Source organism: Mastigoproctus giganteus, chromosome 7 (genome assembly GCF_048544385.1).
Source record: "Mastigoproctus giganteus isolate SK-2022 chromosome 7, ASM4854438v1, whole genome shotgun sequence".
NCBI classification, from domain to species: domain Eukaryota; kingdom Metazoa; phylum Arthropoda; class Arachnida; order Uropygi; family Thelyphonidae; genus Mastigoproctus; species Mastigoproctus giganteus.
In genome coordinates this window covers 128493369-128508479 of record NC_143581.1, presented here as the reverse complement: position 1 = coordinate 128508479, position 15111 = coordinate 128493369, and the positions used below count along the sequence as shown (strand labels likewise).

Genomic DNA, 15111 nt, shown 5'->3' with positions numbered 1-15111 from the left:
CCTTGGATTTTATGTATTTCTTAACTAATAGCATAACCCCTCCTCCCTTCCTATCCAGTCTATCCTTTCTGTAGACGTTGTATTCCCCAAATTCCAGTTCTGCATTCCTTATATCTGTGTGACACCACGTCTCTGATATCCCAACAATATCTGCCTTTGATGTTTTGAGCAATACCTCAAATTTATTTACTAAACTCCTAGCATTGGTGTACACGCAAGTATACATGCACCTATTTCTATTCTTAGCTACTCTAACACAACCCACGTGTTTACTTGTACCGCAATGACTCCCAGCAGTCTCTGAAATATCCTGCATCTTGTTTTTCAGGCTTCTGCTCATTCCATTAGAAGCAGTGCAAGAATCTCTTTCACCTTTGCCAGTGGCTACTGTTAATCTATTCGTCTTTGTCTCCCCCAAAGCTAGCAGTTTTCCGACCCACCTAACACTGCGTCGATAGCATCAGCAAATATTCTTGCACCCTTTCTATTTAAGTGTATCCCATCCCTGTAGAAGCAATCTCTCCTGTTAACAAGTACAGTCCAGGCTGAAAAAAATTCTACAACTTGAGCCTTGCACAATCTTTCCAGGGCCGAATTGATAGACAAGGCTCTCATCATATACTCCCTCCTATCGTGTCTGGGCAGAATTGCAGACACTTTCAAATTCAACCCTATTTCACGGCTTTTTTTCAACAGTGATCTGTATTTGTTAAGCAATTCTGCCGGTCTCCTACTCTTGATATCATTAGTGCCAACGTGTACAACTATATCACCTTTTGTGCCCTAAAAACATGATATCTGCTCTACAACGTCATCAACCTTTGTCCCTGGCAGACATACCCTGGTCCTGTTCCACCTATCCTTTTTACAAAGCATGTTCCCTGTTTCCCTGACAATAGAGTCACCAACAACTACTAGTTCCTTTGGGACCAGCACATTCTGCCTTGGGGGTTGCCGCTGTGTTGCGCGATGACCAAGTGCAAGCTCTGGCGTTGATGTGGGCAGCTGAGAGCTTGATGGGCCCCTCAATTTAGTTCCTTCGAGGGCATCCACCCTGTCCTTCAAGCTCTCATATAGGCCCATAAGAACGCCGAGTTGTTGCCTGATACACTCCTTGCATCGCGCACACACAAAGACAGCCCCCATGGCAATATCATGTCCCATACCTGAATGCTCCACAAACATCATGCAAGCTGTGATTCAGAAGGCAACTGCCCCCCCCTCAGTTCTCCTCTGAGCCACAGTACTTTCATTAGCTTGAGCCTTTTGTTTTGCTGCTCTGGTCTGAGTCAAGGCTCAAGGGGTAGAATTCTTTTCAGCCTGGTCTGTGCTTGTTGATAGAAGAGACTGCTTCTACAGGGATGGGGTACACTTAAATAGGCCGACTGGGCTAGCCAGGTGGGTAAAGTGCCTGGCAACCCAAAGGTCACGGGTTCAAATCCTGCCTCGGGCTTGGATCAAAGCACTACTCAAACCTTGGGAGTTGCATTATGGCCACAGAAACCAATGCACCAACAACTACCCAAAAAAAAAAAAAAAAAAAAAAAAAACCCGCTTAAATAGAAAGGGTGCAAGAATATTTGCTGATGCTATCGAGGCAGTGTTAGGTGTGTCAAAAAACTGCTAGCTTCAGGAGATACACAGATTAAAAAAGGTTAACAGTGGCTATAGGGAGAGGCAAAAGTGATTCTTGCACTGCTTCTATTAGAATGAGCAGCAGCCTGAAAAGCAAGGTAATGGAGATTTCCAGGACTGCTGGGAATCATAGTTGAACAAGTAAATACATGCGATGTGTTGTGGTAACTAAGAGTAGGAACAGGTGCATGTATACTTGCATGTACACCAATGCTAGAAGTATAGTTAATAAATTTGATGAGCTTGAAGTGCTAGTCAAGATATCAAAGGCAGATATTGTTGGGATATCAGAGATGTGATGTCACATAGATATAAGTAGTGCAGAACTGGAATTTGGGGAGTACATTGTGTACAGGAAGGGAGGAGGGGTTATGCTGTTAGTTAAGAAACACAAAATCTAAGGAAGTGCATCCAACTGATGTTGGTGGACGATACAGTATTGAGTCTGTTTGGTGTGAAATAAGCACTGGGAAAGGAAAAATGAGAGTAGGTGTGTGTTATAGGCCTAATGAATCTGATGAGTATAATGAGCAATTGTGCAGAGAAATAGTGGGCCAGTAAGTCTTATAATGGGGGATTTTAACTTTCCAGATATTGACTAGAACTTGTAGATTGATCATTCGCACACTAGTTCAAGGGGCAACCAGAAGGAGTAATACTCTTGATCTGATTATCAGTAGTGATTATTCATGTATTAAGAATTTGCAGATAAAGAAACCACTGGGTGATAGTGATCACAATGTATGATGTGGGTTGGCCTGTATCCATATTTTCTTCTTCTTCCACAAAGATTCAGGGTCAGACTCGTCTTGTACCTCCTTATTTTCTACATCCATTGTTTCTTGGATTGTAGGTGGCTGTTCCAATTTCTTTGGCACTGTGTTTTGGAAGTGGTGGAGCAGAGGTACAGATATAGGAGTGGCAGCTGACTAATTTTTGGGTGGGCTTCTAGGAACTTAATAGTGCACAATGGGAGTAAATGATTCCCTTGGTGGAATAGTCATATCAGTCTGAGTACTGATGGTACTTTTCCCAGAACCTTTCTGGGTGTACGAGGGCTTGGCGCTATCTATTAGTTGGATGTGTTTTCTGGCCTCCTGATAGATGTTCAGCTCTGTTTTTAGTTTTTGGATTTATTTTTCATCCTTCCACCTTTGGCATGCTCAAGAGTATGCATGGTGTTCTCCTTGGCAGTTAGTACAACTTGGCTTAGAAGCTAAACATTCCTTGTTCTTGTGGTCTTTAGCACCACAGCAAGCACAGGCAGGGAAGCCACAACAAGCTGTTTGAGAGTGGCCATTCCTTTGGCATTTAAAACACCTCAGGATGTTTTAAATGCCAATAAAAATCCTCACTGGGCAGTTTAAATAGCCTGCCTTTATGGAACCTGAAGGCCGTAGGGTGTTGAATTAGGATGAGAACTCTGGTAAGGACAGGATTCCCATCCTTCTGCATCAATATTCTTTTGGCAGCTGTCACTCCTTGGTCTCTCAATTCAGAGCAGATCTCTTCTTCAGAAAGAAGAAGATCCCACTCTAATACGACACCACGTGAAAAATTCAGGTTTTTATGGAAGGGGGGTAACGATGTGGCTTTCAGAAGTACTGTACATGTTTTTTTGGATTGCAACCTCAATTAAAATGTCTCCAGAACACAGACTTTTGACAGATTTTGGAGATCCTGTCGACCCTTCTAATCCTTTCCGGATGAAGAAGGATGACTATTTCCTGAGTGCCTGCTCTCCAAAGAATGAGGAAAAGTGGTGTCAGAGATGGTGGTCCATCCTCATTTCCGGGTCTTATTGAATTGCTATTATTGGTATCTTCCGATCAGTTAAGGAGGGGCTTTGCTGAGACCCAAGAAGAAATAGGATTCAAATTACTCATACGAGTAAGATAAAAATTTCTGATACCCTATGAGGGATTGCCCACTTGTGAACTAGCAGGTACTGTGTACACGAATGTGATGCCAAGTTCACTTAGAAGCACCATACCCATGTTTCCAATAAGCCTTGATTCCGTCCTAGGACGAAAGGGAGGGAGACTTATTGGAACAGAGCTGACCCTAGACGTAAGAACCACCTGCCGATTGATCACAGTCAGGACCTCCTGTCGTGTTGAAGCAGGGCCTAAAGTGGTGTATTAAGGCTGGGCCCATCAACCACCAGGATCCCTCTTTCTGAGTTTCCACTGGTTGCAGCGCATGGCTGCACACACCGGATTCCAATTATGTAACCCTAGAATCAAGATATGGGTGTTGGATCACAGTGATGCTAATCTGGAAGACGAGCAGCATCACTGGGAGGTTCCCTCATCACATAGAGATTGAGGAGACTGCTCTTATGAAATATTAATAATTGGATGGTTGAGTGAAAGAAGACAGAATGGTTATTAATGTATACTGCTCTTCATAGCCTTATGTTATTAATAGAGTCCCCTGAGATTCAGTGCTTGGCCCATTGTTGATTTGTATATTTATTTATGAATGATATCGATGATGGTATATCAAGCTTAATGTCTAAGTTTATAGACACAAAGGGTGGCCTGGGGGTTATTGTGCAGTCAGATATGAAATTATCTGAACAATGAGGACAGGCTGCCAGGAAGGCTCATTGGTTTTGTTTGTAATATACAGGAACTTTGCTAGCAGTGAAAAGGTGATTATCCCATTTTATAAGGCAATAGATAGGTCGCACCTTGAGTACTACATACAGGGATGGAGTCCCCTCATCTTAGGAAGAATGCAGATCTGTTGGAAAGGGTGCAGAAAAGAGTAGCCTTATCAAGACAGGCTTCAGTTGTTAAAATGGCACAGTCTGGATTCTAGGTACCTGTGAGGTGATCTGATTGAGATGTTTAAAGCTTTGAATGGATTGAGAAATCTCAGTGCTAATGGCATTCTTCCTCTTGCACAGACTTTACACATACATTCAAACTGAGAAAAGATGGTTGCAAGATAGCTATATGCAGAGATTTACTTTCAGCTAGCAGGTGGTTGATTGTTGAAACAAACTTCCATTTGTTGTGGAAGCAGGCAGTTTAAATAAATTCAAGGAAGAACTAGATAAATTATTGGAGTGGATGGATAAATGATGTGGGAATTTTTTTTTTTTTTTTGGCTGATGCTTTATAAACTTTCTTGCATTATATGGCACTACTATTAACAATAAGAAAGACATCCAAGGTTCACCTTGGCCTGCACTAATCTGCCATATTTTAGTTATGTTTTCTAGATTCCATCACTTTATACAAATGAAGAAGTGATTTCATCACTTCATTTCTATCAAGTTCTATAATGCTTGTGAAATATTAATATGTAGTTTTAAAAGATAAGTTTAGTTCTATCAAACTTTTATAGAAACTTTTATTGAATTGATCATTACCCTGATCTCTACAATATTGTAAGATATTTATCAAACCATTCATATTTTGAAATTGTAGTAAAACTATATTTGACCTTGTTGCCAATAGAGCCAACAAGGTGTGATATATTTTACACATAGAGCACTTTTTTAAATTTTAGTATAACAAAAATGATTTTATTTCATCACTTATGTGAAAACTTTTAATTGAATATTTTGTTACAATAACAATGTTCTAATCTGTTCTGCTGTTCTATGAAGAATGGCAATGGGGTTTTCATAATTGTTAGCAGGAGCATGTACAGCTTTATATATCTGACAGTACACTCGACAGAACAACTCCATGGACTGTTTTCTGAGGTTATGCCTGAAAAACAGCAAAGATGAATTATCTGATATTATTTAATTACAGAATAAAGTTCTTTCCTTTTTTAGAATTAGAATAACTAAATAATAGCTAAAGAAGAAGACTATTTCTACATATGTAAAAAAAAAAAAAAAAAAAAAAAAAATTCCATTACCAGAAAATGTTCAATCAAATCGAGGGTTTAGTGTCAAACAATGTTAACTACAAAATGATTGTGTAGTCAACGTTTTTGTAATTAACCAAGAAAAAGTCATTTAATTTTTTTTTTGGTTTACTGGAAATGTACTCACAACCTAACCTCACTTGTAAATTACCAGAGATACAATTCTATGACATGATATGCATTGTTATTTGTATAAAGTAAAACTAAACTTATCTCAAAAAAAAAAAAAAAAAAAATTTCAATTTTGTAATTAACATTGTTTGACACTAAACCCTCAAAATGATCTTGGTTACTTTGGAGGAAATTTACTAAATTATCCACAACATGCTGTACATAAACTTCATGAGTTCATGCCTTCTTCTCTTACTCAAGTTATTTATGGAATAAGAGAATAAAATGAAGCTATTTATGGATTCTCCTACCAGTGAGAATCCTCATTTTACTCATTCCCATGCAAAAGAAATTTTGCTATACTCTTAGAGTGCAAAATAAGTCATATAAACATGTGATCAAAAGATAAATGGCTATCTTTGATTACATATTTACTGAACTTTAGCTATGGAGTTAAATTGGCTGGTTGTTTTGAGTGTTTATGACACCTTGCTACCATAGCTATTTTATTAACGTATGAATTTATATCTGTTGCAAGTTCTTTCAAGTAGGGTGAGGGGGCATGGATCAACTTTTTTAAAGATATTGCAGTGTCAGTTGTTTATGTTCAAGGTTTATAGGTGATATTTGTGTTTCTACATATAGGCTGTGGATTGGAAATGCATCTGTAGCAATACAGACGACACTGATATATGGGATATGCCCAAATGAGTATTCAGTAAGTTTCAGAAGACTGTCAAGCTCCATAAGAAACCGATGATAAATCCTGTGAAATGTTCAACTTTCTCATACATATTTGTACCCGTTGAATTTTCTCTAGAGCTGTTAGTTTTTTTAATCCAGACTTACTGTATAACATATTATACTTTAATGCTAGGAGTATAGCAAACAAATTAGATGAATTTGAAGTAATGATTAAGTCAATACAGAAATAAGGATTTCAGAAAGGTGGTACCATTCAGACATAAGTGATGTGGAATACAAATATATAGATTGTGTGCAGGAATAATAATTGTTTATTTTTATTTTTTATTATTTATTTAATAAACCGGGTGGTCCCAGCCAGCTTTTCTGGCAACCCTATTTAGAATACTGTACAGTTTCAGACAAATCTGAATACCCAAGAAAGAGTTGCACTCTATACGCACATAGCCGTGGAATACAACTGTGAATCATAGAATACTCACTGAACCTATCCATACAGTTGCTGTTCAGATGTAAGTCAAAGATCGGCATTCCAATGCACCATAGGAGATGCAACAAGAAACACTGAGATAGTGGTAATTCATCCCTTAGAATATTCTAATCATGAGAGAACACAGATGTGATGTCATAGTAGGATTAAGAAGATAGAAGCCCAATGCACCACAAGGAGATGCAGGAGCAGTAAGAAAGTAAGATAAGTAGGAAAATTCAGGTCAATTCATCCACTAGGAAATGCATAGCTGTGATGGGCATTCTATTCTCAGTAGCTTTAACTTACGTCTGTCAAACAGAGCGCTCCTATATATAGGTCAACAATTGGTTGATGTTGACAAGGGCATACAAGAGAAGAAGACGACATGTCCTCAGACAACCAAGACTGTATTACACCCAGATGCATTGATACACTGAGTGTCACTAATCACCATTTCGGTAGTAGACAGTGTGCTGGTGAGGGGGGGAGTAATGCTCTTGTTTAAGAAGCACATTATCTGGGTGCAGTGCACCCAGATAATATGTGCAGCCAATGGAATGCTGAAAAGTTTGGTGTAGTATATGCATTGGGAAAACTAAAGTAGGAGTCTGCTATAGACCAAATGGCTGTGATGAGTATAATAGACAACTATAGGTATAATGGGCCAACAGATTGGATTGTTTTATAAAGAGGGAATAATTTTACAGATAGTGACTGGAGCCTGTGGGTTGGTTACTCACACAATAGCAGAAATTTCTAGACTTATTCAATGACTCTTTTCTACAACAGCAACAAGAGAAAGTGATTATCTTGATCTGATTATCAGCAGTGACTCTTCATGTGTTAAGAATATCCAGATAAAAGAACCACGAGGTGGTTGTGATCATAATATACCGATATGAAATACAGCTGAATTCTGTCATTTATAAATGTGGATATTGTAATAAAAAAAGAAAAAAATCAGATTAAGAGGTGGAAATTTATGGTCATTATAGAGAAATCTTTTTTTTTTAATCATTAGGTAAAATAGCATTAGGTTAATGAGAAATTGGCCGGGACCAACCACATTGGACATTATAACATGTTGGAATGTTAAAAAGAGGGTTAATATAAAGAGCTTCAACTGTAAACTTAAAGATCTAACTACTGTTAAAGGTAAGGAATTTTGCTTCTGCAGAGGACTACAGTAGTCTTAGACAGTTTTTAAATTCCTTTCAGTAGGACCAACAATTACTGCTACTATGCTTAGTGGCTTCTATGATTACTTCCCTTTCAGGGAAGTAATCATAGAAGCCACTAAGCATTTCATACCAACAAAGACATTGTTCAAGGTTCACATATTGTCTTGTTTTTACAGGAATCAAACACTTAATTATAAAGGACCCAGGATGCTAATGCTATCAAGGCAGTGTTAGTTGTGTCAGAAATCTTTTACTTATTATTATTATTTTGAAAAGTCCAACCACAAAAGATATTAGAACCTATAGTACTTAGTATAGCATGGGTTGAAGATTCCTGTTGACAATACGCCTGAATTTCTGTAGGTTGTAATTTTCAATAAATACATGTGAGAAAAAGTTGTTCCAGAAAAAGCAAATCGAATGGATAAATGAGGAGGAAGAATAAAAGTTGGTACTGCAAGTTAAAGTTTATCAGTAGATGGACGCCGACTGGTTACAGCATATTTTTAGAAATTATTAGGAAGAGAGAGGGAATTATAGAAGCCAGATCACAAGAACAGTGTCCATGGAAGTACAGTCGGTCCTCGTATAACATGTGTTTACATTACACGAATTCGATCATACACGATTTATAAATAGGGGAACGTTATCTTATATAACACGAACCGAATTCGCTTATGCACGATTCGCCTGTGTTTACAAGAAATGGCAGTCGAACGCGGAATCACCCCAACCGAACGCAACACGATAGGAATGAAGAAGATTCTGAAAATGTATTTATGTGTTTTATATCAGTGAAGGGGGAAACACATTTCACCATAATAACGTAAAAACCAACACAATTCCAGCTATCGATATAATCGCGAATGCAATTAGATGGAGTTTAGTACCAGTTTATAACAGATTCCACTAGCAGAAACGAAACTGGAAATTGTTTTTATTGTTTTATGGTAGTAACCCCCAGAAATGTGCTTTAGTAAAATGTGGGATGTTAATAGTGTATCTCGGCCTTTACGGTGTTGTTTATTCAGTTGCTATACGTGCGCAGCTTTGTTTATGTGTATTAATAGTGCCTCCTCGTTTTGTAATTGCGCTTTATTCCCTAAAAATTAATAAAATACTTAAAAGGTGTGAAAAGGAAGCATCCTGGCGAAGACACTGCAGATTCAGAGAGAAAAAAAAAAGCAATATCGATAAACAGAGGTGGACTGGATCAAAAATTCTTACCCAGGAAAATTTATAGTGGCCTCATACTACGGTTTATGGCCAAAATCACACCGGCCTCCGGCCCACCGGGATTTCCCAGGTAAGGCTTATGGCCAGTCCGCCTCTGTCGATAGAGAAAAAAAATATGAAATTGTGAAACGCTTTGAGCAAAATGAAAGACCATGTGATATTGCACATGCTACAGACCTAAATGAGGCAACCCCGAGAATTACAAAGAATGCAGAGAAAATAAAAACAACTTTCACCAAAGTGTAATTAAAATCCATTAGATTAAGACACAAAGAATTGGAAGAGATGGAACGGCTGTCATCTGTCTGGATAGAAAATCAAACAAAAAACAAGTTCGCTTACAATAGAAGCAAAAGCATTAGCAATATTTTATTACGTAATAGTCGTAATAAAATACATAAGCATTTTATTACGACTATTTTATTTAATATAATAAATTTTTTACGAATAAAATACGTATTTTATTCGTAAAAAATACTTTTTTAATATTAAAAAATACTAAAAATACTTTATTATAATATAATAAAAATTTATTTTTTATTACGTATTTTAATCGTTATAAAATACGTAAGTATTATGTATTTTATAACGATTAAAATTACCCGATTATTTATTGTGTTTGGTAATGTGTGTTCAATTTTGGGTGGTCGGCACCTAACCCCACTTTTCCCATGGGGCCTGTTGTTTATATTGCACGATTTTGCATTGCACGAGAGTTTCTAGGAACACAACTATCGTGCTATACGAGGACAGACTGTATCTACAGAAAAGGCATGCAGCAGAAACTGAACATCTATGAGACAGAAGTTCAGACTTTGTAAGAGATGTCATTAAGTAATCTAAACTGCCCTCTTTTGAATTCAGTCTGAGAGGGGCATCACAACAGATGGGGAAACAATATTTCATAGTAGGGCAGATTTCAAATTGTACAGAATGAGTAGTGGCTTAGAAAGAAAGTAATGCTGAGGATGATATGGTAAATCCAATATTTCATATGTGATTATGCCAAGAGAGAGAGATCAGAAACTGAGGTAATCACTAATAGAGATATGTGGCATTGTCTAGAAATCTGAGTGTCACTGAAGATAAGCATACAAGCAGAAGAATCTTTTTGGAAAGTTATAAGATAGGATTGAGTTTTAGGAGGATTGAAATTAACTAAGTTATCTTTGCCCCACTGGAGAATTACTCACATGGAGATTTAGCATTTAAGGAATTATTGTGGATATTCAAGAAGTTGAAGCTGTTTATGCAGGTCAAGGTTTCTCAAACTGGAAGGTGGAATGCAATGTGCTTTCATCAATAGATATAAGCCAGAAGGCCGAGAAGCGATTCATCAGAAAAACTATGGATAGGAAAAGAGTGGTAGAAAGAACTGAACTTTTGGGAACACAAGCATTAGTTGAATAGTTAGACCGAGAGCCATCTACCATCACCCACCAACAGTGGTCATAGAGAAAACTGACCACCCAATTTCAAAGAAGAATCAGAGATGCAAGCTTGTTTAGAAGACCATTATGCCAAAGAGCAACTGCTTGAATTTCACCAAATTTTTCCACTGAATCAATTTGTCTACAGATGAGGAAACACAAGACAATATATAAATCACCAGTGGATCAAATCCACAATGGATATCATTAATCAGAAGGCTTCTTTATTACTGCAGAAAGAGTAGAGGTAAGTGTGATATAATAATAATTGGAGGAAAGGAGAGAGAGATTTATCAACCTTTTTTTTAGGAAATAGCTGGATATGAGCAAAGGTCCAAGCAGAAGAAATATGACCAGTGGAATTAAGAGTGGGCATAAAGGTAACACAGAAGAGGAGCAAGTTCAAGAGAAGCACAAGTTTTGAGAACAAGTAAGAAAAATGCCATCATAATGAGAGCTTTCTTGGCATCAAGATTGTTCAAAATTTTTCTGACAGAAGACTGCGTGTAGTCTTCTGGGAAAATGGTAGGAGGTGGTTTACCAAGATCAGCAATACAAGAGTTAGAAGAAAAATAAGACAGAACCATCATGTGGACTGACTACCATTTTGACAATACACAATTTTTTCTACTCTTAGTCTGTTCAAAATCTAATTTGGATTTTTAACAACTGCTTTACAATTGTTATGAGCTTTATTGTAGGTAGAAAATGATCTTGGAGATTTGGATGCAACCCATCTGTGATATGCAACATTCTTATCTTCAGTAGTCTTAGAACATTTAGAAAATTAAGGTTTAGATAAAGGATCAGATTTTAAGGTGGAGAGTGGCATAAAGGATTTCATCCCTACAAGAATAATTTCACCGGCAAGATCTGAGCAAGCACTGACATCGGAAGATTTAAAACCACAATCCAACCAAGCAAAAGAAGAGCCCCAGATACTAAGCAGATTCAAGGTCAAGCATTTCCAGTGCCAATCTTTCGCAGCAATAAAAGTTCTTTTTAAGTTATATCAATTTTCTCTCAGAGGTTCATTTTTAAACTAGTTCTTCTGACTTTTCAAGAATAGAATTTTTTTTTTTTTTATTAAAGAAGGGTACCAACTAGCTTTCCTGGCAACCCCACCATTATTGCAATACTTTACAGGTAATTTCTAATATAACATATGCTACCACTGGGTGGTTATCATTCCTAGCACACAGAGACAGCCAGGGATCGTCTGTCAGCATACAGATAATATCAAATACAGCATCAATCATCTGGTATATTAGTTCATATATCAATGATAGACTGGGGTTCGAGCTCGTGACCACCAAATACGGAGGATGCGAAAAGGTCAGGGAATTACCACCGCATATCCCCAGAGCAATATGGACTTAGTTGCTAATGCTCCTAAAAACCAAATAACAACAAACATATATCAATGAAACAGGTATTTTGCACTAAAGCTAATCTTGATTAGAGGATGTCTTTCTCATGAGGAAACATTTAACTGTTTCACCTCACAATAGGAAGTTGAATTTGCATTCACTACATAAAATCACAATCAAAATAATTCGAGAACTTTGTAACCACAACAATGTATGTGGCTGATGTACCCATCATAGAGTAATGTTGAAGCCATATTCAAGAATAGCACTGCTCAGGAAATGGAATGTAGTCCATATACAAGTCAATAAAGTAATGGAATGAACAGGGGATTTAGCATCCTTTCATTAACCGAAGGAATACACAGCTCAGTAGCAGACCATTCAAAACCAACATCTTCAAGAAGCAATGCAATGATAATCATTATTCAACTGCTGCATCACAAGCAGTAGGGTCACTGTGGTGGTCTAATCGTCCACAGGAGGCACCGTTTTTTCTGACATGAACCTGGCCATCCAGAGACAACAGGTGTATTTCAAAGGTGATGGATTACAAATTCAAACTCAAGTCTGGTCCCTAAATACTGCACCCTTAACTCAACATCGAGATCATTTCATAGTTGGCTCATCGGTTCATGTGGGCAGCTCCGTAGCCAGTAACAGGAGCAGCAGTGCGTAGCACACGCTTCTTGATCAGACCGGGGTTCGAGCCCATGACCACCAAATACGGAGAGGTCATGAAATGACCACCGCATATCCCCAGAGTAATATGGCCTTAGTTGCTAATGCTCCTAAAAACCAAATAACAACAACAGTTCATGTAGGGCACAGACAACTTCCACTCACTTGTTCAAATAAAGTGCTACTCAAAGCAGGATCAGAACCCAGAAAGGAAATTCACCCTTCTTTTTTATTACATATATTAATTTCTTTACTAACCAACTAACTCTTCCAACTACTTGTCCTGCTAGTGGCACTACTTCTGCCTGCCCATGGTGGAATCAGAAACCTGGGAGGGAAAGTTAATCCTCGAGAACAAAAAGGAGCTAACCATGGATTATGACAACTATTCTGCACTTCAGCAGCCTAGGCACTAAGCTGACGATGATACGATATAGTCAAAATAACTGCATAAGCCCACACAACAGGAATGCCCACCATTCTTCATCTTATAAATTTGTGAGCACTCTATCTCTGTATCTTATACAGAAATGCTTAGAAAAAGTAGTGGGTTCAACCAAAATAGAGAGACAGTTTGGCAACCTACTGGTTGAAACTGCAAGTCATAAACATTCTGCGACTCTGCTGACGTTAATGTTTGGTGGACTAGCCATGCAGGTCACTCCATGTTCAACATTAAATATCTCCAAGGGACTAAATGCAGAGTGGGAACAGATCAATGTAACAGAAGATGAACTGATTGAAGGTTCAATTCCTGGACAGTAGCTTTAATGGAAGCTGGTGTCCAGGAATTGAGCTCATGAGCTGGATTTAGGGAATAATTTCGACATTGTGTATTTGAATTTCAGCAAAGCAAGTGACTCAGTCCCACATGAGCGGTTACTTTATAAGCTGGAACAGTTTGGAATTACAGGGAAAATCCTTAGATGGATAGCTTCAGGGTAGGAGGCAGAGGGTCGTGATAAATAGTTATTCCCCAGATTGGGTTGATGTAAGAAGTGGGGTTTCACAACAATCAGTATTAGGACCATTGTTGTTTTTGATTTTCATAAATGGCATTGATTAAAGGATATTGATTGATTGATTAAGGGTGTGATTTGCAGATGATGTAACGATTGCTAGAGTAGTTATGATCACCGCCAAGCAGAGCTCTCTATCCTCTCCTTCAGAGTGACCTAGATTGGGAACAGTAACCCCAAAATAACTTATACACTTGGTGGAGTTGAACTAAAGCCATCAATGGAAGAACGGGATTTGGGTGTTATACAATACTGTCAGAAATTAAGTTCTCCCAGCATTGTAGACAGGTTGCAAGGAAGGCCCATGGTGTCCTATCAATGATTTATCGGACATTTACTAGTAAAGATAAGGACGTCATAATTCCATTATATATGGCTATTGTTAGACCATGCTTGGAATACTGTGTTCAAGTATAGAGACCGCAACTAAAGAAAAACAGCGAGATTCTTGAAAGGATCCAAAGAATTGGTAACTTGCCTGGTGAGATCAGAAAAAAGGGCATCCATATAAAGAAAGACTTCAAATATGCCTATTGCACAGCTTGGAAACTAGGTACCCGAGAGGAGACTTGATTGAGGTGTTGAGAGGCATAAGTGAGGATGTAATTTTCACAGTTATAAATGATTCTAGAACTAGGAACCATAAATTCAAGTTACAGAGGTTTGTGTTTAGACTGAATTACAGGAAGTTTTATTTTAGCCAGCGAGTTATAAATTACTGGAATAAGTTACCTATGTAAGTGGTAGAGGCTGACAGTTTGGGGAAATTCAAAGGTCAGCTGGATAGTTACCTATGCGAGGAGGGAATCGCATAGGTTGTCTATTTCCTTTTCTTTTATTAATTTCTTTAAATTTTCTTATCATTATTTTATTTTATTTTTTTTGGCTCGTGCAGCATAAGCTATAGGCTTACTTGCGCCATGTGGCCATTGCTAATACTACAGCAGACTCAATTTACCGGGATCAGATTAACCATGACACTTCAAGACTCCAAATTAAAAAGAAAAAGAAAAACAATCAACAAGAAACCATAAAATTTAAGTAATAAACAGATGTTTTCCAAGTCATAAATAAGCGGCGTTGTCTTTTTTTTTTTTTTTTAATGAAAACCCCAACCATGAGAGATATAGTACTTATAGGAGACCTATAGCACTTAGTACTGTGCTTGGGTTGGAGATTGAGAAGACAAAAGAAGGTATTTTTTGACATTAGACATGAACTTCTGAAGACTATAATGTTCAGGAAATACGTAGGAAGAAAGATTGTTTCAGAAAACTGTAGTTGAATGAATAAACAAGGAAGATGAAAAGTTGGTTCTGTGAGTTTGAAGTTGGACAGTAAATGGATGTTGGCTGGTGGTGGCACGTGTTCGGACTGTTTTGA

General features: G+C 37.8%; 1 protein-coding gene across 3 annotated transcripts in view; it reads right to left on the bottom strand.

The window, feature by feature from the left end:
* Nucleotides 1–5151: 5151 nt before the first annotated feature.
* Nucleotides 5152–15111, bottom strand: part of Cog6 (conserved oligomeric Golgi complex subunit 6) — a 439606-nt gene continuing 429646 nt past the window's right edge. For all 3 annotated transcript variants that reach the window (XM_090377892.1, XM_090377894.1, XM_090377893.1), the window contains one exon: nucleotides 5152–5363. In XM_090377892.1, coding sequence (XP_090234018.1) covers nucleotides 5216–5363 — 148 coding nt within the window. In that variant the 3' untranslated portion in view covers nucleotides 5152–5215. The remainder of the gene's footprint in view (nucleotides 5364–15111) is intronic.